This window comes from Aquarana catesbeiana, linkage group LG04 (assembly GCF_042186555.1).
Source record: "Aquarana catesbeiana isolate 2022-GZ linkage group LG04, ASM4218655v1, whole genome shotgun sequence".
NCBI lineage: Eukaryota > Metazoa > Chordata > Amphibia > Anura > Ranidae > Aquarana > Aquarana catesbeiana.
Window position 1 is genome coordinate 109,682,987 of NC_133327.1, and position 23,005 is coordinate 109,705,991.

The 23,005-nt window shown below is 38.8% G+C and overlaps 1 protein-coding gene across 3 annotated transcripts in view; it reads right to left on the bottom strand.

The window, feature by feature from the left end:
• Nucleotides 1–23,005, bottom strand: part of SNTG2 (syntrophin gamma 2) — an 827,232-nt gene that overhangs the window by 15,892 nt on the left and 788,335 nt on the right. For all 3 annotated transcript variants that reach the window (XM_073625453.1, XM_073625452.1, XM_073625454.1), the window contains exon 16: nucleotides 4,754–4,864. In XM_073625453.1, the coding sequence (XP_073481554.1) occupies nucleotides 4,754–4,864 (111 nt within the window). The remainder of the gene's footprint in view (nucleotides 1–4,753; nucleotides 4,865–23,005) is intronic.

The following is a 23,005-nucleotide window of genomic DNA, read 5'->3' on the forward strand; positions in this document are numbered from 1 at the left end:
ACAACACAACCAAAATTTGACATGTCCCCCTTTTTTAACACAGTGCACTACATCACATGGCATGTACATTGTGGTGTGCTGCAGTGCAGGTGCATTTTCTTATCCTGTTTTAGTTCATTGGGTTTCCATTAAAATGAATGGCATTGTGTATTTTCTTCAGTGCAGGAACATTTAATGCTCCAGTTTTTTTGTATTGGTTTGCCACGAAAAAAAATGGCATTTTGCATTGTGGTGTGCTGCAGTACAGGTTCATTTCTCACTCCTGTATTAGGTCATTGGGTTGCCATTAGAAATGAATGACACCATAATGCACCACAAAGTTGGTACAGGTGTTGCCATGCATTGTGGTAAACTGCATTACCAAATTTCGTAAGTCTTAATGGGTCTGAAAAGTTACAGGTCTGTGAATTTCCATGCACTGGCAAAGATTTCTATAGATTTAGGAAGGAATGTACATTTGCCAGAAAAAAGAGGAGATAGTAGTAGTGTAGTAGATCTAAACATTTAACTAAGGACAAATCTTATAATTATGACTACAAATCAGTCCCTGGTGTGTAATTCAGCTTGTATGTCATAGCAAATACCTAACAATATACTATAATTTAGTCTATGTTGTAGCTATGGCTGTTTTGTTTGATTATGATTTAATCGTCTTAGCAATAAATTAGCATTTGCTGGTATAAGCAGCCATTTGAGCTTCCAACATTAAGTTTACATTTACATTCCCAGACTTTACTATAAAATTCAACATAAAATTTGAATTGGATGCTCTATCATAGTAAGGTTTACAGTGCTGAAACTGAAGGTTAGAAAGGACACGTGTTTTCTTAAAGTATTTTTCTTGTGTATGAAAAGTGTCCAACTATGATGCCTTTTATTGCAACTAATAGAAAGACATAACAAAACTTCTAAACTGAACATGTGAGCTGCCAGAATATACATTTTGTTCCTCCACATCTGCCTGGAGGCTGCCTAAAATGACTAGAAAAATACTGACTGTCAAAATCAGTATTTGCATAGCCATAGGCATGCCTCCTGCTTCTCACTGACAATGCCCAGGCCTGTAAGTAGACCGCTTAAGGTACTGCATTGTGGGAAGAGGATGAATGGCCGGGAGAGATTGCCCAATAACTGCTGTGAGGAAATGGAAGCACTTTAGCAAAGCCTCTTGGTAAGATTGAATAGACATATCACTATATAAAATAGCCTGACAGCATGTGCCTGTCAGCTACTGCATTTAGGCTATTCAGATAGTCCATATCCCTACATATGTATATACCTACTTTAAATCCTTTCCTACAATATATCATTTAAACTGTACTTTTGTAATGCCCCGTATACACGATCGGACATTCTGACAACGAAATCCATGGATTTTTTCCAACGGATGTTGGCTCAAACTTGTCTTGCATACATACGGTCACACAAATCTTGTCAGAAATTCTGAACGTCAAGAACGCGGTGACGTACAACACGTATGACGAGCCGAGAAAAATGAAGTTCAATAGCCAGTGCGGCTCTTCTGCTTGATTCAGAGCATGCCTGGAACTTTGTGCGTCAGAATTATGTACACACGATCGGAATTTACGACAACGGATTTTGTTGTCGGAAAATTTGAGATCCAGATCTCAAATTTTGTGTGACGGAAATTCCGATGGAAAATGTCCAATGGAGCCTACACACGGTTGGAATCTCCGACAGCAAGCTCCCATCGAATCCGACTGTGTGTACGGGGCATAAGAGTTTTTATAGAGATTTATTACAGATAATGCCTCTCCTGTGCTTCTAGACAAGATTTCTTGTTAATCTAGAAAGTCAGTATTAGAACATATCCACATGATCAATTAGGATAAGGAAACAAGGAAAAGTTAATTTTTTTTTGGTGGGGGGAGTAATAAGGGTTGCCAATGTACCCCAAATTTATTTCCTGGGGGAGAGTGGCTGGATATCTGGGGGGCCCTTATTATAAAGAGAGCTTGTGGATTTTGATAAGCCCCTTGCCATAAACCCCCACATTCTTCACCATGGGGACAAGGGGCCTTGTAAGGGAGACAAGGCTTGACCATCCCAACGTTCAAGGTACCTTCCCAATGTTGAAAGGCATATGGCCTTGGAAGGGAAGGTACACATTCACTGCCGTTGTCTAGGCAGTCAGCCTGGTTGGCCTGGAAAGGGAGAGCAATGAGCATGTGCCCCTCCTTTCTGAGCCATACTAAGCCACATGCCTTTCAACATTGGTACATCACAAGTATGGCTAGGGGCCCAGGTCTCCCTGCCTCTTGCAAGTACCTTGTACCTATGTTAAAGGGACAAGGGTCTTTGTCAGGACAGTCATGATAATATGCAAAATAGCACTTCTGGTCAAATATCCATGCTCAGAGAGTTTGAAAAGGTGAGTGTTCATGTGCTTGAAAATGTGCTTTGTGCACCTGACACTAATTCTGGCGCCATTACCAGTGAATCTCTGATCTGTGACATCATACCCATTACCAACCTAGTTTGCCCTGACCTGCTCCTTATATCTGCCTGTACTGACCCTGCTTGCTCTTGAACTACTGTATGCTTCTGCCTGCTTCTTACCTACTTGTCTGTCACTGACTCTGGCCTGCTTACAATATTGTACTTGGTCTGATCGCCAGTTGCTGACCCAGCTTGCCTGACTGCAAAAATTCTAAGTTTTTGCACAACGGTAATTATCGGTCTACAGTCTCTCAGATAACACTACTGCTTACACACCTGCCCCAGGGCACATTTTATGTGCCAATCTACCACCTGTCTGAAATCCTGTGGTTGTCAGTCACTGCTGCAGAGTTCTGGCTTGATATTTCTATGCACAGTCTCCTGTCATCTCTTGAGGGAAAGTATTCAGAGCTGACTGGTTCAGAAAAGCCTGTCTACCTGCACCAGCAACTGGAAAAAAAACTATAAGGCACTTTCACAACTTTGTGACCTTGGGTTCACTTTGCCTTACCAGGGGCCCTGAACTGGATGTGTAAGAGAGGCCATCTTCATCTCTTCAGGCTCCTCAACCAGGCATGTGGCAGCCTCATACACACATCCTGACCCCAAAAGGGACGTGAGGGGTCATGGGGAGGCTTGCCAAAATATGGAAGCATGGTAATCTATGTTTTCCAGGGTAGTAACCCCCATGCTACTTTTTTGAGACCCCATTGCCTAATATCCCAGAAAATGGCCATTTTATTTTTATAGATTCAGCTCTGATTCATTTCAATGGGTCTCGGGTTCAGCATACCAAAATCGCAGAACACCTGCAGAACCAAACTCAGGGCAGTTTGGCTCATCACTACTAATGAACAATTTGAATAAGATAAAAAAAAAATACCAATTGCTTCACAATCTGACAAGATAACATACACCTAATAATGAAAAAGCTTACAGCGAATAAGATGCTAAATAAATAGCAATTAAATTCAACAAGTATCACCATTTAGGCAATATACTGTAAGTATTATTGTTAAACAAATGTCAAAGCTCCTCCAAGTATATATAACTAAAATATCATTTAAATGATAAATAATTTAATATCCAAACTAAAGTTAAATGCGCACAGCATGCATATTCCTAAATGGAATATCCAAAAAAACTCCAAATGCTATCAGTTTAGATCTTACAATGGGATGCTTTTACAATCACTAAAACAAATATGAATGAATATGAACGCAAAATGCCTGAATTGATTATCCAATTTTTTAATACTATCAGCAAACTTTTAATGCTGAACAGAAACATATCTCTTAAGAAATGCAGAAGTAGTAATGCTGTTCTAATGCTTTTATATTGAGGCTCAGTAAAATGGCAATGTGGACTGATGGATTGTTACAGCATGCCAGATCACAGTTTTTTTATTCTGAGGGGAATTCAGTTTACTCATATTATAAGACGTCCCAGCAATAATTACCAGCAAGAGTCCCTATCAAGTGTCAGGGCAACCAACCCCCCCATCCCCACCCCAATAAAACCCACCGGCAATAACCACTACTAAGAACCAGCAATAACCCCCAGCAAGTTTTGGGGCAAGCAGTAATCACTAGCAATGATATCCCCATCAATATACCTCTTGCAAACTAGTTATTTCCCTAAGATACTAAAAATGGTTAAATACTTCAACTGGATCCCTCTGGTAACAACTGGTATACAAGTTTTTAAATATACTAAGTTGGTAATTTCATTGCTGTTCCCATTGGTCAGTTTCTGACTAGTTATGTATTCTTCATATGGTGTTTCAATTTTTCATGCGCCAACTATCTATCTTGTTAATGTTGCCTTTTATGCAGTTGATGGCAACTGTGTGCATAATATTTCTCTTGAGGCATGACATTGCCATCTCCAAATAAAATAAAATTAGTAAGACCTTTATTTTATTATATAAAAATGCAAATTCCTCTATTAGACTTTGCTCTTGTCAGCCTGGTGGTATTGCCCTAAATAAGAATAAATTTGAAATAAACAAACACACTTCACTGTTTGGTATTAGGTGTCCTTGACATAATAAGCCAGAGAACTACAAAACGTTTAGTTTGAAGTGCAAATGGGAAATGGATGATTAAATTAAAGCTAAATATTTATGCACTGTGCACTATCTGTCTATTGCAGGAACTCATCCTGTGTTCAATTTCATAGTGCCCTAATTTCAATGATTATTTTTGTAACATTTGTAGCGTCTGTTGCACATTACTTGGCCTGCCACATACTTTACATTGATTATAGCTGATTTTCTGACCAGATTGCTTACCTTCATCTCAATTTGTTTTGTGTCAGAATTGTGAAAGAGCAGCTTTACACGAGTTTTTCCATCGTCCGAAGAGCCTTTCAACTGGGAAAACTTAAACCGCCAAATAATATTCTGCAATAAAAAACAAAGAAACATATTTTCAAATATAGCATTATTATGTCTGGGCAAATTGGTATTTACTTCTAACAGAACCCTGTCGGTGCTTTGAACCATGTAACTGCCGACACTATCTATATAACATTACTTCTGCTAGAACACAGCTTGTTTAAAGTAATAGCAAACAAGCTACTTGTATAATAATAGTAATTCTTGACATTCACTCTTAAAAAGTAGTTACAAATACCAATAAAAACAATTAAAAGACTTTAAAACAAACCCTCATTGGTCTTGGTATCTACAAACATTGTGAGGAAATTAATTTTGAAAGGTCACAACATAGGCAGTAATTTTTCTGTGAGAACAGAATCTTGGCAGTTTACCAGCCCTCCAATGTAAATGTACAACAGGTGTTACCAAGCTATTGGAAACTAACAGAAACTGGACGAGTCTGGAGAGAAAAAATAATGTCAACTTGTTTTATAGCTCTTTTTCAGCTTGTCAAGAATATGTAAATAGTTCAATATCTAGAGTCTGGGCACAGGTGCACTTTATGTGGGTATATCTGTCATCTTGTGACAATAAAACAGTGGATATGTAAACAAAAAATAAATAAAATGTAATAAAAAAAAATAATAAAAATAACACCTGATAATCTACACTTTATTTTCCACAGGTTTCTACCACTTTTAAAACAATATAGAGACATTATTTATTTTAAAACTTAACATAGGTCATTGGTGTGCACAGCCTATTGCATTAGGGTATGCCCCCCAGAGCACCCCCCAGAGCACAAACACACATGCATATATATCAGCAGAGCAGTGACTGGTGTCAGTAGTTTTTTATTTTTATTGTTTTCTAAATATTTGTTACAATATTTTTTAATATTATTGTATTTCAATATTATTTTTTATTACTTTCTCACAATTTTTTTAGGAGCCCCGTTATGGGGCTTTGGTGGAATATCAAGGATCTAAACACACCCCTTATGTCTCACTTTTGAGACAGAGAAAGAAACTGAGGACAGAGATTTCCAGTCCCTTTCTCTGCAACCTGAGGTAGACATAATTTACTATGCATCAGTTAAGAATGAAGACAGGAGCGATCGGTACAGATCACTCATTGTGTTCATTAAGAAAAAGATAGGGGCCTGTTAATTAAATATTCACCAGCCACCAGCCACTCTTGAGAGAAGGGAAGCTGTCAGCACTGCAGGATGGAGACAGGAAGCAGGGGGAATCTGAAACCGCAAGGGGGGATTAGGGTATGCCCAAGCACACCCTGTACACCTTGTGCTCATGCCTATGTCATAGGTTTTACTGTGTTTAAAACGTAATAGTTAATATCAGTTTTATTGTTCAACTTTGTCACCTACAGTATTTTAAATTTCACACAGATTATTTTTTTTCACATTTCACACTTGTCTAAGGGACTAAAGAGGGTTTGGTAGGGAATGCAGGTAGACACCTCCTTGTGCCAGTTTATCTGTGAGGGAACAATTGGCATCTCGCCCAGATGATCTTTTCCCTACATAACGTCAGCCCAGGGGTGTCTTTCATTACCACCGAAATTAGTTGGTTGCCAGACCTAGATAAAAATAACTGGTATAGGCTTAATGGAAATGAATGTCTAAACACACAACAGTTTAACAGTTTCCACTAATATAATAGTTTCCCTTATAATTTTTCTTCTGTCTTTTGTAGATTGCCCTGCTTATCACCTTATGTCTCATTTTCAGGTATAAGTCAGATGTTTTGATCATATTTTTCACCAATCATTTTCTCTGTATGGCTTTATGTGTTTGACCACACATTGCTGGGTTTCCCTATATTGCATATGAATAATTCTGGCCCTGGCTGTGTGCTGCACTTTGCACTTTGGGGTTTGCTGCTAGGATCCAAACTGAATATGCTTGTGGTTAATGTAAGATATGATATGATGACAAGGAAAGAAACATGGGTTGTGACTTACCATAAAAGGAATCTTACCGCAAAATAATTTTAGAAAGAGCAGTAAAAGGAAATGTATGCAGAATCAGGTAAAATGTGGCATATACAGTATCAGCTGAATCCTGGTGACATAAAAGAGGCTAAAAATCTATTTCTAAAAGAGATTCGTTATATCCTTATTTTAATAATTTAATATTAATAGAAAGCTGAGGATTTTTTTCCTTAAGTTTTATTTCACTGGAAACATGTGCATTACATTAATGCTAATGTAAGCTAAAATTGTATTTATATTAATATTTATTTATATAATTTTACGCATCTCCATTTCAGGATTTTTGAAGGCTAATGACTTGATAATATTTTGTGCAATCTAATGTGCCGAAAAACTCTAAGGAAATCATTACAAGCAGGACACAATTTATCAAACAAGTTTTCATCGCAACCAATATTATGTTCCTTCTTTCTGTCTTCAGAGTACAAAGTATAAGAGACTTTTTATTCAGTCTTTGTGGATAGCTAAAAATATGATACAGTTTAAAGAATTACTGCAGAAGGTGTCCCGGATCTGGAACAAAGTATTATATGCAGATCTCGGTTTTAATTTGGTCAAAACAATTTATTGGTCAAAAGATTACAATAAAATATACCATTCCTGAAAAATTCAATTGCATAGCTATTCATCATCTAGTTCTGTATTGTCTTCCTTCCTTTAAGTGTATGAAAAGTGTATCCCCCGGGCAGGAGGCGGAGCCTAGCGGAGCAGACATGCATTGTTAGAGCTCCACACCGCTGAGGAGAGAAGAGAAGGACAAAGCGGAGCCTGCAGACTCAAAAGGTATCCATTTGAACCTTTTTGCCCCTGGGAACAAACTGTGAAAGTTTGGGCAGGAAATATGGTACTGGGAGGAAACCGTGGCAGAAATAAAAATCACCTCACAAAGAGCTCACAGGCACTCACTGCAGCTGAAGCAGCTCCAGTCACCTCACAAGATACAGCATCAGGGCGCTCTCACAGACAGAAAATGTCACAGCAAGACTCTCCATTTGAGTCAGATACAGAACAAATCCTCTCACAAACTTCTCCACAAGCCTCCTCAGTATCCCCAGTAATATTATTACAATTTGAAAAGATGCTTCATAAGGCTTTAAAACAAACCTCAGACCAAATAACAAAAAGCCTAACCAAAGAAATAAGAGAGCTGGGAAACCGCACCGCAGCCTTAGAAATAAAAATGGATGAAATTGAAATTACAACCCAAGAAAATATAACAGAATTGGAACAATTAAAAGAAGAGAATTTAATACTTCAAACTAAGCTCGAAGATTACGAAAATAGAGCCAGACATTCAAACTTGCGCATAAGGGGAATACCTGAAACTGTGACAGACCTGCAATCTACTATTACTGCTCTATTACAAGAACTAAAGCCAGATATCCCTATTGAATGTTTAGAACTGGACAGAGTACATAGAGCCCTCACAGACAAAAAGAAAGATGGACCCCCACGTGATATAATCACAAAATTTCATTATTACAGAACGAAAGAACAAATACTAATTGCTGCAAGAGAAAAAAAGGAACTTAATTTTCAAGGACACAATTATCAAATTTTTGCTGACCTATCCCAACTTACTATTACTAAAAGACGATCCATGAAACCCCATCTAATGGAACTGCAACGCCACAACATTATGTATCAATGGGGCTTCCCCTTTTCAGTCAGATTTAACTACCAAGGTACAATTTACAGAAGCAGATCAGCAGATGAACTACAACAAACGCTTTTAAAATTAAATCTGACAGAACCCACAAGCAGCAACACTTCCACACGCAGAAGAATGGCATCATCTTCACCTTCAGGCAGCACCCAGAAAATTTCAGAACAAAATGGGAATCATCATTCTCACAAAAGAGGCCGTTATGCCACATCATCCATGGACCAAGAAGATTCAATGGACTGACATCCTAATTCCTGATATCTCTTCATTTATTATACTAAGAGATGGTTCTCTATAAAAAACCTGTATTTGTAACTGAATGTAACTGCATTCTGATAGTCACACACTGTGTGGGATCATGTTACATTCCAGTTATATTTCTTATTACTTCTGATTCATATAGCCTTAGAATATATAAGTGAAATAAGGAAATACTTGTTCAGTTATATATTATCAGGTAATAATAATAGATTTATTACTTTTTAGGACAAATATGTTCAATAATCCAGAAGTAATGGAAGCTTTTTCTTTCTTTTCTTAAAACAAATATATTATTACCTAACTAGTTCCTAGAATTATGTTTTTGTTCTAATCTGAAGCAATACAACCTCAATTTTATGAGTTAACATATCTAAACAGTTACATATGAATAAAATATGTAATTGTTTACTCTAAAAGGGTTAAAATCCCAAAATAATTCAAACTATCTTCATCAATACCAAAGTTATTAACAGTACCTTTCTAACTGAATTATTTAGCCTAGGGCAAGACTAACCATATACAACCACCCTGGAATAAATAATTTCAACAAAAACTATATTCTGCACTCCAATTAATGAAACATCATTTTGATGTCTTTTGACATAGCACTTCTCTCCTGTAAGCGGAAGATCCGTGTACCCCCATTAGCCCTCCTCATTCTCCCAACCATATTATGTGGGAGTGTGATGAAGGCACTTATTCCCCTGAGAGAGATATTTATTCTCTTTCACGGGTAAATTGTGATTACTTGCAAAAAATAATTTATACAATGTATCATCTAATCTCATATGTTTTTTGTTTACTCTTTACTCCAGAATTCACTGGTTTCTTTTCTATCTATTCATCTCTTCAGTCCACACAGGTTGATCTGTGCAGTCAGCTCTGCATAACAAAAAGTAAGTCAAAACTATTTGATCTATTGCCATGGCACCACTGAATATACTTTCCCTGAATGTTCAGGGAATAAATGTCCCTCAAAAAAGGACCAAAGCCTTCCGTACTTTCCATAACAAGAAGGCTCACATAGTATGCCTCCAAGAAACACACTTCACCAAAGATTCTACTCCAAAATATATTTCTCCTTTTTATCAACAAATTTACACGGCTTCTGCCTGTACCAAGCAAAGGGGAACTCTAATTGCATTTCACCGATCCACACCATTCACCTTATCATCAGAAATTAAAGACCCAGAAGGTAGATACCTGATACTCATGGGTTATATAATGGATACAGCAATCACGGTGATTTCCTACTACGCTCCTAACAAACAACCTACACCATTCCTCTCACATATATTACAAGTGATTAATACACACAAAATAGGAACAGTGATAATGTGTGGGGATTCGAACCAGGTCCTCCTCCCATTTCTAGATAAATCACCTTTTACACCATCCAAAATAACCTCTAGATTACCTTTTTCTCAACTTCTTTCCAAATACAATCTGGTAGATTCATGGAGAGAAAGTAACCCAATGAAAAAGAAATTCACTTATTTCTCGCACCCTCATCAAACCTTCACCAGAATAGATCATATTTTTCTAACAATAGGAATGATACCAGAAATTATTGCATCAGATATAATTCCGATTCCGTGGTCTGACCATAATGCAGTATACACTACTATAGCCTCAGCCATACCAAAAGCGCATGACCCAACATGGTACTTACCGGACATAATGCTCAAACACCCACTACATCAGATGGCCATTGAACAAGCTTTAAAGGAATACATATCAATTAATAATACAACAGACATCTCCCCAATAACACTGTGGGAAGCTCATAAGCCTGTCTTGCGTGGTACAATACAAAGACAAATGGCACTATTTAAACGGGAACGCAAAAATCTAGCAAAAAAACTAGAACTCAATTTTAATGCAGCCTACATATTATTTCAAGATAATCCATCTCAGAGTACAAAATCTCATCTGGAAAAATCTAGATTGGAATACGATCTATTTCTCACTGAGTCAGTTGATAAATCCCTCAAACGCTCCAAACACAATTTCTACATGAATACAAACAAACCAGGTACATATTTGGCTCGGGCATTAAATTCAACTAACAAATCTTTCAAACCAATACGTTTGAAATTATCAAAAAATGTTTACACCTGTAATCCAGTTAAAATAGTCCATAAATATTACTCACATCTCGCAACTTTATACAAGACAAACAATGAATTTAATCCTACAGAGGCTGAATCCTTCTTCTCAAAAATAACCTTACCTGAGTTATCTCAGAATCAAAAAAGCAGTTTGGATGAGCCTATAACTATAGATGAAGTTGCTAACGCCATAAAAGACCTAAAACTTAACAAAAGACCAGGCCCAGACGGCTACTCGGCTTTATACTATAAAACATTCTCAGAAATACTCTCTCCCATTCTCACTAAAACTTTTAACAAACTTCTAGATGGACATTCTTTTCAGCAAGAAACACTAATGGCAATTGTTTGTATGATCCCAAAACCCCTTTCTGATGATACTTCCTGTGTGAATTATCGGCCTATCTCTCTGTTAAACCTCGATATTAAATTATTAGCAAAAATAATAGCAAAACGCCTCAATAGCATTATAGGAAAATTAATACATAGAGATCAAGTAGGCTTCATGCCAAATAGACAGGCAGGCGATAATATACGCAGGGCAGTGTTATTGGCACATATTGCTAAAAAACGGAAAATCCCTTTATGTTTTCTATCTCTCGATATTAAGAGGGCATTTGACACAGTATCCTGGCAATATATGCAATATTCATTACAAAAATGGGGTTTTGGACCCCACTTTTTAACATGGATCAAAGCATTATATAATAAACCCAAAGCCTATATAAAATATGCTGGATACAAATCTGAAGCCTTTAATATCGAAAGAGGTACCCGACAGGGTTGCCCATTATCTCCCTTATTATTTGCCCTTATACTCGAACCCATGGCCCAATACATCAGAACAAACCAAACTATAACTGGCATTGAAGTAGGAGGTATTACACACAAATTATGTATATTTGCAGACGATATATTACTTTTTCTATCATCACCACAGGTCTCTGGTCCTAACTTAATACCAGCTCTTGATGGATTTGCAGCCCTATCCGGCCTTATGATTAATCCTAAGAAATGCCTAGTGCTTAATATTTCACTCACAAACATGGAATTGATCCCGGCTAGGGCTGCACTCCCATTCACATGGGCAGAAAAATCAATCCCATATCTTGGAATTCATTTAACAGCATCTCATTCTGACTTATTCTCAACCAATTATCCTCCTGTATTAAGACAGATCACAAATCTAATAAAACAATGGTCGCAACTTCCTTTATCCTGGATGGGGAAGATTAATGCAATCAAAATGACTATTCTACCCAAATTGCTTTATCTATTCAGAGTCCTCCCTATTCCAATTCCTTCCTATTTTTTGAGAATAGTACAAAAAAGAGCAACTTCGTTTATATGGGGCTCTTCTAAACCACGTATACCTATACACACACTACATCTTCCCAAAAATAAAGGAGGCCTGGGGTACCCTAATTTTACTAACTACTACAGAGCAGCACATTTGGCCAGTCTGTCCAAATACCATGCAAAACAGGAAATCCCATTATGGGTATTTATAGAGGCTTCAGAAAATGACCCTCTATTAATATCAAATTTATTATGGCTTGATCCTAAAGACCGCTTTAAAATTCATATTCCCATAACTAAACACTTCTTATCTCTCTGGGATAAACTAAAAACCAAATATCAGTTACAATTTCCACACAATCCTCTCCTTTCTTTTATCAGAAATCCGGCCTTTTATCCGGCATGGATCTACCCAAATTCTTTTAAAACTTGGACAACATCAGGCATTCAGACACTAAATGACTTCATAGCATCTAAATCATTCCTTTCATTCCCATCGCTTAGAGAAAAATATGATCTACCAAACTCTGAGATATTTAGATATCTCCAAATCAAAAATTTCTATACACCATTCCTAAAGGGGGATACACCATTATCCCAATTATCAATTTTTGAATCAATCTGTACAAAAGATCCATTTGCTAAAGGTACAATTTCATCACTTTATAATCAATTATATGGAGTAGCAAATCTTAATAGACCCTCTTACGTTCAGAAGTGGGAGGAGGACCTGGGACGAACTTTAGAAGACACGGACTGGTCTAACATATGGCTCACATCTAAGTCATCTTCACCCAACATCTTAGCACTGGAGACAAATTATAAAGTCCTAACTCGCTGGTACCTTGTACCCGCTAGAGTGGCAAAATATTCACCTAATACCTCAGCTCTTTGTTTTCGAGGATGCCCAGAAATAGGCACATATTTACACATATGGTGGACATGCCCAGTAATCCAAACCTTCTGGAAGGAAGTCTTCGTGATTGCATCTAAAATATTTAAAAAAATAATACAACCAGATCCATATTTAACTTTACTTAATCTAAAACCGGAATGGTTAACACTCTCTCAATTCAAACTAATGATCCAACTAATAACGGCTGCAAAACAAACAGTGGCCAAGGCATGGAAATCTCCTACATTGGTACTAGCAGAAACAATTCACAGAATGAATAATACAATGTCCCATGCTAAGATGGTAGCCATCGATCAAAATCAAATTCCAAAATTTGAAAAACTTTGGCATCCTTGGATAAAACAACAGTTCCTGTCAAACTTCAATGACTCTGTCCTGTTGCCATGGTAACAGATTAAATGACTTACAGAGACACCCATTCTAAGGCTTCAAAGAGAACTAAAAAGAATAATAAACTGACGAGCGGGACAACCTTGTGGACCATACCTCTACCTTTCAACCCTTTTTCTTCTTTCTCTTTCCTTTTCTCCACCTTACGATTAAAGCTCATTATCAGAATTTATTTGACCTATATACACTCTACTTGTAAACAATATGTATAGTAGGTATAAATCATTTAAATACCTACAAAAGTAACTAAGGAAATTATATATATCTTTCATTTAGGTTTACGTGAACCCAATGTTTAATATTTGAAATTTCATGATATTTACCTATATAAACCCTACTGTAAAACAATGAGCTTACTTTATAGATCCTTGTAAACTTACTTTATGTATCTTTATAACATTGTATACTCAATAAACTTCTTTTGACAAGGAAAAGTGTATCCCCTTTGAAGGAAACATTTCATCCTTACAGAAGAATGCAAATACATAGAAACACTTCTTAATGCTCTTATATATTCCTTCAAGTGCCATTATATTATATTATATCAAATTTCAGGTAGTGGAATTGCTTAAAATGTGTCATAAGCTGAAGGGGAAAGATACTTAGGTGAGTGTAAAGATATATTTAGGAAAGGATTGTGGAGGATACTTCAGTTCAACAGAGCAGGATTGAGACTGCCAATTTATAATCTCTGGGAGTGTTCACTGGTGCCTGCAATGGTGGGCTTTATACTTGTGTGTCAAAGGCTTTAAGAGTGCAGCTTGGGATAGTCTTGCTGGTGGCAGCAGATAGCTAGACAGACTAAGGGTTTGATTTACTAAAGGCAAATAGACTGTGCACTTCGCAAAGTTCATTTGCACTCTGCAAGTGCAGTTCCTGAAGAGCTTAGTAAATGAGCAAAAGCTATGCTGACTTCCATTATCCAATCATGTGCAAGCAACTTGCAGTTTTTATTTCCTTGCGCATGATTGAGTTATTTTTTGCAAAGTGAAGCCTTACCTCATTTACTAAGTTTTGGAGCAACTGCACTTGCAGAGTGCAACTACACTTTGCAAAGTGCACAGTCAGTTTGCCTTTAGTAAATCAACCCCTAAGTGTCATATCCATTCAGGTAATTGCCAAACATGGTTGGGGGGTGTTTCCATGTTATTGCTGGCAGAACATTAAAGCTGGGCAACAAAACCTAAATAGATAGTAAACACAGGGAGGGCAGGCAGAGGTAGAAGCAAACAAGGCCAGCAACCAAAACCAATCCAAAAAAAGTCATACCAATGAACAAACACTATAGCACACAACTTGAATGTGTTCAAAAGTCTAATAAACAAAGGACCTTGCCCAATCACAATATGTGCCAAACAGGGACGTGCGGTGAGGTCAGTGGCTGGTGAGGCACTGGCTAGTATCAGAGCCAGATACACACAGGTTACATACGTTGCAATCGTTAGAGCGAGAGCAATAATTCTAGCACCTCCTCTGTAACTCTAAACATGTAACCTGTAAAAAATTTTAAAGCGTCGCCTTTGGAGATTTTTAAGTACTGAAGTTTGGCGCCATTCCATGAGTGTGCGCAATTTTAAAGCGTGACATGTTAGGTATCTATTTACTTGGCGTACATCATCTTTCACATTATACAAAAAAATCGGGTTATCTTTCTTTTTTTTTTTTTAATATATTTATGATATATTTTAATATAGTCATGAAAAAAAAAGCGTTTGAAAAATTGCTGCGCAAATACCGTGTAACATAAAAACTTGCAATGACCACCATTTTATTTCCTAGGGTGTCTGCTAAAACAATATATATAAAATGTTTGGGGGTTCTGAGTAATTTTCTAGTAAAAAAATTATTAAAATTATGATTTTTACATGTAGGAGAGAAGTGTCAGAATTGGCCTAGGAGGCAAGGGGTTATTTACCATAAGTAATATACAAATAATTATTATATATTGGTTTAAGGTAATTTACTATATTTTCAAAAACTGTACTCAAACAGGTGGCTTAATGGACAAATTACTGAAGTTTGAAGTTATATCTTCAAACCAGTAATTTCACAGTAAATAGATAAATAATAAATTATTATCGTATAACATATACAGCATACTAATATATGATTTAGCTTGATTATAACAGTACCTTTTCAACAGCAGCAGAGTCTCATTCTCCCTCTTAACTGTGTGAGAAAAACATGGGATTATGGGTAAATCTTATACGCATAAACACGTTATTTCCTTCTAGTTAAGAGGAATGGACTGGAAGGGAGCATTTGTCTTTTAGACACATGCCCCTTCTATGACACTGCAGTGAGAGGCATGCTCTTTATTGGACTAGCTGGGGCTAATGGTACTTTACTATTGGTCCAAGATTCCAAGTTGTCCATTGAGCTCAGTGCTTCTGACAAGAAGTGAGGAGAGCCACTGTGAGCTCAACCTCTCAGTCTGCTGCAAACAAAGTGTGCCAGCTTGTATTTAAAGTGGCCGCTCTGTATGTAGCTTCTGACAGGCTGTGCAAGGAGCCCTATATCGCCGGAACCATAGTTCGTACATTTTTACGAGTGGTGGGGTAGGACTTAGGCAATCTACCCCCCAAATTTTGGGGTTTCTGTGACCTCAGGTCGCCGAGCTACGACAACATTTTTTTTTAATGTTCATGGCAGGTGAGGCTCTGCCTCACCTACCTTCCCTGATTGCATGTCCCTGGTGCCAAAGCTTACTGACAGGTACTTGCCAACATGCTTTCAGCCCCCATTCACACCGGTGCTACTTGTCAAGCGCTTTGACAGTTGCATGACAAGCCATAACCTATTGTCGGCAATAGAACCATTCGAATTGGTGCAACTCCGACTTTGCGGTGCCTCACCGATTTTGAGAAAAAAATTCCTGCACTATTTTTTTGTTATTTCAGGTGCAACTTTGATAGACATCTGTGCTGAAGCCACACAGATGCCAGGCAAATTGAATCTGAAATTGCACTGACCTGCGGGTTTGAAATCATGATTTCAAAGTCGCATTCAGTGTGAACCAGGGCTCAGGCAGGCAGGATGCCTTATTTCACACAGGGGATTCTCATACAGGCATGTGGATAGAAGTCTGCAAGATGGACCTAGAAAGTGACAGACTGAGGGCCAAGTATAATATGAGTTGAAGCCCATCTAGCTGAATTTAAGCCCTAAATTTACATTTCTGACAGTGGGCTTATAGGAAGGTGAGAGAGAGAAGTTTAAAGATCAGACAGGTGAAGGTAGAACAGTGGCATTGAGCTTGCAAAATTGTCTTCTCTGAAAAATGGTGTTGCCTTGTTTGTGCTGTGCTATTAATGTATGCTCAAATTGCCCTGCAACAAATCTTCAGCTAGGTACAACTATTCCTTCATGTATCTTCAGTTAGTATCTTCAGTATATTTGGCCATCTGAAATGTATTCAAAATCCTCCCGTTCTCTTCACAGTGGTTAACATCTGGCGCTGCATGGGTTAACTGCTTGAGTGTGTGGACATCCCCTCCAGACTCTCCAACTACATTCTCCTCCTCTTCTGACCACTATAGAGTAGTCTGGCTAAGTAATAATAACAGCATCTGGAAGGGGGCTCACTGAGATGTATGGGAACTTGTTGAAGACAGTGATAACTCCATGTAGAAATAAGTGCATGTTATTGTTGTTTTATTTTATCCTTTTAATACCCATATTAGCCAGTTCCCCTCACCACCTTTCCGAAACAAACCATACTCCTACCCCCTCTAACGAATCCCTATAGGCTGTGGAGAGATCATTGGAAAAAACGTATGGTATGGTTATTAGGGGAACCCTGCATCAAAATAAAAAAAAATGTGTGGGGCTCCCCCCCAAAATCCATACCAGGCCCTTTAGGTCTAGTATGGATTTTAAGGGGTACCCCGCACCAATTTTTTTTTTTAAATGACGTAGGAGTCCCCCAAAATCCACACCAGACCCTTATCCAAGCACACAATCTGGCAGACCACAGGAAAAAGGGGGGGCGAGAGAGCCCCCCTTCCGAACCATACCAGGCCATATGCCCTCAACATGGGGAGGGTGTTTTGGGGTCCCCTCAAAACACCTTGTCCCCATGTTGATGGGGACAAGGGCCTCTTCCACACAACCCTTGCCTGGTGGTTGTGGGGGTCTGTGGGCGTGGGGGCTTATCGGAAACTAGAAGCCCCCTTTAACAAGGGGACCCCCAGATCCCCCCCTGTGAATTGTACCCCTACACATTCTTCAAAAAAGTGTCAAAATGGTAAAAATAACAGGACACAGTTTGGGACAAGTCCTTTATTAAAAAAAAAAGTGTCCCGCGATGTAACTCTATTTTCGATGACAGTGCCAACGACCCAAGAAAAGAACAAAACAGAAAAAAACTGCCTTGATGGGAGGTGCCCCACGACTGCAGGCTTTTTGCAATGACAGCTGTTATATATCTAAGGGCAGGGCCACCCGGTGACATAAACGGGTGGTCCCACCCTCTCTGGCATTACTTGATGTCACATGACACATCAGAAGGGGGCGGGGTAACCCATTTATGTCACCTGGTGGCCCCACCCTCAGCTATATAACAGCTGTCATTGCAAAAAGCAGTCGCAGGACACCTCCCATCGAGGTGGAGTTTTTCTGTGTCGCGGGACACTTTTTTAATATAAAGGTCTTGTCCCAAACTGTCTGCTGTCATTTTTACCATTTTGACCCCAAAACACCTTCCTTATGTTGAGAGCATGTGGCCTGGTAGGGTTCAGGAGGGGGGGCGCTCCCTCATCCCCCCTTTTTCTGTGGCCTGCCAGGTTGCGTGCTCGGATAAGGGTCTGGTATGGATTTTAGGGGTACCCCATGCTATTTTTTTTATTTTGGCACAGGGTTCCCCTTAAAATCCATACCAGTCCTGAATGGTCTGGTATGGATTTTGGGGGGGACCCCCACGCCATTTTTTTAAAATTTTGGTGCAGGGTTCACCTTAATATCCATACCAGACCTGGAGGGCCTGGTATGGATTTTGGGGGGCCCCCATGCATTTTTTTAAAATTTTGGTGCGAGGTTCCCCTTAATGTTCATACCAGACACAAAGGGACTGGTAAGAGACTGGGGGGGACCCATGCCATTTTTTTCTATGATTTTTATCTATATTGCTGGGATCCGACAATTCATTACAGCCACGAGCAGTTTTAAATGTTCCCTTTAGAAATGTCATTTTGCTGTGGTACTCTTCTAAACATGGGAAAGATGCGCAACCTTACAGGCATACTATAGACACCCCCCAGGCCAGGCACAATATTTAAAGGAATATTTCATTTTTATTGTTTCACTTTAAGCATTATTAAAATCACTGCTCCTGAAAAAACATCAGTTTTTTCATTGATACATGTCCCCTGGGGCAAGACCCAGGTCCCCAAACACTTTTTATAGCAATTGCATGCATATAAGCCTTTAAAACTAGCACTTTTGATTTTTCATGTTTGTGTCACAAATACTTTAACGGTGTTCGCGCGCATTTTTTGCCTGTTCACAAGTTCTGGTGCGAACCGAACCGGGGGATGATCGGCTCATCCCTAAACAGGACCTCAGACCACTATAGCGTGGGGCTGCAGCCGCTGTGAGGACCAGTTTAGCTGCAGGGAGGAGAGGATTATATTTCCTTATTGTTCTCTTAGACATAAACAAGCAATCAACCCTTGCAGTGTGGGCACAGCTCCGCTGCAAGGGATCATTTTTTATTTGCCCAGATTTAGACTTTAAGCCTTTTCTATTTGCTTCAACAGGCTGAACAGCAAAGTTTTATAGATGGCAGATATCTAATTGTCCAGGCTGCCAAGAATACTTTCTATACATATTTGTAGCAATATTTGCATACATTATTGGTAATACATATATCTTTCCCAACATTCTCTTTGTAGTCTGGCTTTTAGTAACATTATTGAGCACAGCATGAAATGTAACATTTAAAAGTGATATTTCCCTAAATCCTATGCTTATAAAAGATCTGCATGTGAATATTATCTACATGGTATTTCACTAGTTGATCTCTGATTTAATGCTGAAGCGATTCTGCTAAACATTCCAAGTGCCTCATGGCGTTTTCTGCAGGCTCTTTTGGCTTGCAGTGCACATTCAATATTTTCTTGTTACTCATGATTTGAGTCATAAGCTTATTTTTTAAGACTATTTCACACTTTTAGTGAATCCTCTGAGGCCTCTAGGCTACTTTCCTCATAAATAAATCATATGTTGCTTATTTTGGTTACCTATATTTCCTTGAAAGTGTGATTAAATCTTTTTGAGAATTTAATGAAACTATTTTTAGAAGTTCTTGTTTGTACTAAGGAAGAAAAAAACAATATAGGTGGGATTTACTAAAGAGAGAGAGAGAGAGAGAGAGAGAGAGAGAGAGAGAGAGAGAGAGAGAGAGAGAGAGAGAGAGAGACCAAAAGATGCACAGCATTTTTTTGCAAATCACACCGGACAAGCTGCAGAGATATGTGAACCGGCTCCATAGAGAGACAGTCAAAATTTCCTGCTATTGCGAATTGGATGCAGGGAACCCACATCCAATTCGCACTGGTGTGAACCCAGCCTAAAGGCCACATCTCTTGCTCTGAGCTGAGCCCTCACGTTACCATCCAGCCATGATTTTTGATTCGGGAATACCTTAATAGTTTTCATAACAGGAACATGTCCATAAAAAAACGAATATAAGCTAGAACAGATGAAGCATATTCCTATTCAATAGTGAATAAATAAACTAGAATCGGTGCCCTGTGTGTGGAGATAGTAACAAATAATAGCTGCCCCCTTTGAGGTGATAAAATCACCAATAGTATGAGTGAATAAAATAAAATATAGGAATAGGTGCTTATTTGTGTTCATGTGTGTGACGACAAATGAATGATCAATTAAACATTACAAAGTGAATCACATGGGTGACATTAAAACCATAAAAAATACATAGATCTTTATATGGTTGAAAAAAGCAAGCTTAAAGTCCATGTGTGATAATAATCCCAACACCAAAACAAATAGCTCTGAATTAAAACTTCAAGTTCTTCCACCATGAGTGCTCAATGGGAAGATAGCAAATCACCAGAGGTGTTTGACCCCTTTTTACAGGATGGTCAAATTGCACATTTGGAATATTAATTGATTCCACTGTCAGCACCACTCCACTCAAATGGCCCCTCAATATATGGCAGGAAAAATGACTCCACAAGAGACATGGATAAAAATGTGAGGGGTGTACTCACTTTTGCGAGATACTGTAAAGTGAGTATACCCCTCACATTTTTGTAAATATTTTATTATATCTTTTCATTTGACAATGCTGAAGAAATTACACTTTGAGTAGTGAGTGTACAGCTTGTATAACCGTGTAAATTTGCTGTCCTCTCAAAATAACTCAACACACAGCCATTAATGTCTAAACCGCTGGCAACAAAAGTGAGTACACTCCTAAGTGAAAATGTCCAAAATGGGCCCAATTAGGCATTTTCCTCCCCGGTGTCATGTGACTCGTTAGTGTTACAAGGTCTCAGGTGAGAATAGGGAGCAGGTGTGGTAAATTTGGTGTTATCGCTCTCACTCTCTCAAGAAGAACTCTGGCAAAGAACTCTCTGAGGATCTGAAAAAAAGAATGATTGCTTTACATAAAGATGGTTTAGGCTATAAGAAAATTGCCAAGGCCCTGAAACTGAGCTGCAGCATGGTGGCCAGGACCATACAGCGGTTTACCAGGATAGGTTCCACTCAGAACAGGCCTCGCCATGGTTGACTAAAGAAGTTAAGTGCACATGCTCAGAGTCATATCCAGAGGTTGGCTTTGGGAAATAGATGTATGAGTGCTGCCAGCATTGCTGTAGAGGTTGATGGGGTGGGGGGTCAGCCTGTCAGTGCTCAGACCATACGCTACATACTGCATCAAATTGGTCTGCATGGCTGTCATCCCAGAAGGTAGCCTCTTCTTAAGATGATGCACAAGAAAGCCCGCAAACAGTTTGCTGAAGACAAGCAAACTAAGGAAATGGATTACTGGAACCATGTCCTGTGGTCTGATGTGACCAAGATAAACTTATTTGGTTCAGATAGTGTCAAGCTTGTGTGGCGGCAACCAGGTGAGGAGTACAAAGACAAGTGTGTCTTGCCTACAGTCAAGCATAGTGGTGAGAGCTGGTGAGAGTGGGGCTGCATGAGTGCTGCCAGCACTGGGGAGCTACAGTTCTTTGAGGGAACTACGAATGCCAACATGTACAACATACTGAAGCAGAGCATGATCCCCTCCCTTCGGAGACTGGGCCTGGGGCAGTATTTCAACATAATAACAACCCCAAACACACCTCCAAGATGACCACTGCCTTGCTAAAGAAGCTGAGGGTAAAGGTGATGGACCTGCCAAGCATGTCTCCAGACCTAAACCATATTGAGCATCTGTGGGGCATCCTCAAATGGAAGGTGGAGGAGCGCAAGGTCTCTAACATCCACCAGCTCCGTGATGTCGTCATGGAGGAGTGGAAGAGGACTCCAGTGGCAACCTATTAGGCTCTGGTGAACTCCATGCCCAAGAGGGTTAAGGCAGTGCTGGAAAATAATGGTGGCCACACAAAATATTGACACTTTTGGGCCCAATTTGGACATTTTCACTTAGGGGTGTACTCACTTTTGTTGCCAGCAGTTTAGACATTAATGGCTGTGTCTTGAGTTATTTTGAGGGGACAGCAAATTTACACTGTTATACAAGCTGTACACTCACTACTCTACATTGTAGCAAAATGTAATTTCTTCAGTGTCGTCACATGAAAAAATAGAATAGAATATTTACAAAAATGTGAGGGGTGTGCTCACTTTTGTGAGACACTGTATATATATATATATATATATATATATATATATATATATATATATATATATACAGTATATTCCCATACTATAATATAAACATTGGTCTGGTCCAAAAGGGGTATACAGATATGGAAGCTGTAGAAGTTGTAGTTAAATTGGCAAGTCATTCCAGCACCTGTGCAATCCAATATAAGCTCTACACTGGCCACCAATTAACTGAGACATTCTTACTGATTTATCCACTAATGTAAGATGACCCTTCACCCACCAATTATAGGAGACCTTTTTTCACTGGCCACCAATTGGGCCACATCTTTAATGACCACAAATGTAGGGTGAACTTCATGGCTCTCTGAAGTAGGAGGACACTTACAAGTAGTTAATCATTAAACACAAGGAATAAGATCAGTAGGCTGGCTAAGTCTTCATTCACATTGACTGCGGCTTTGAAATTGGGCAGCTTCATCTTAAATCGCACGATTTCAAAGCCGCATGTTAGTGCGACTTTGAAGACATTTTTTTCTGATTCATGCACAGATGTCTATCAAGTCGCACCCAAAATCACCAAAAGTAGTGCATGTACTACTTTTTCCAAACGATGTGGCACCTCAATGTCAGCGTCTCACCAATTGCAACTTGCAATGCGATTTGACCTGTTCTCTGTGAACGGGGGCTAATTGCTTGTT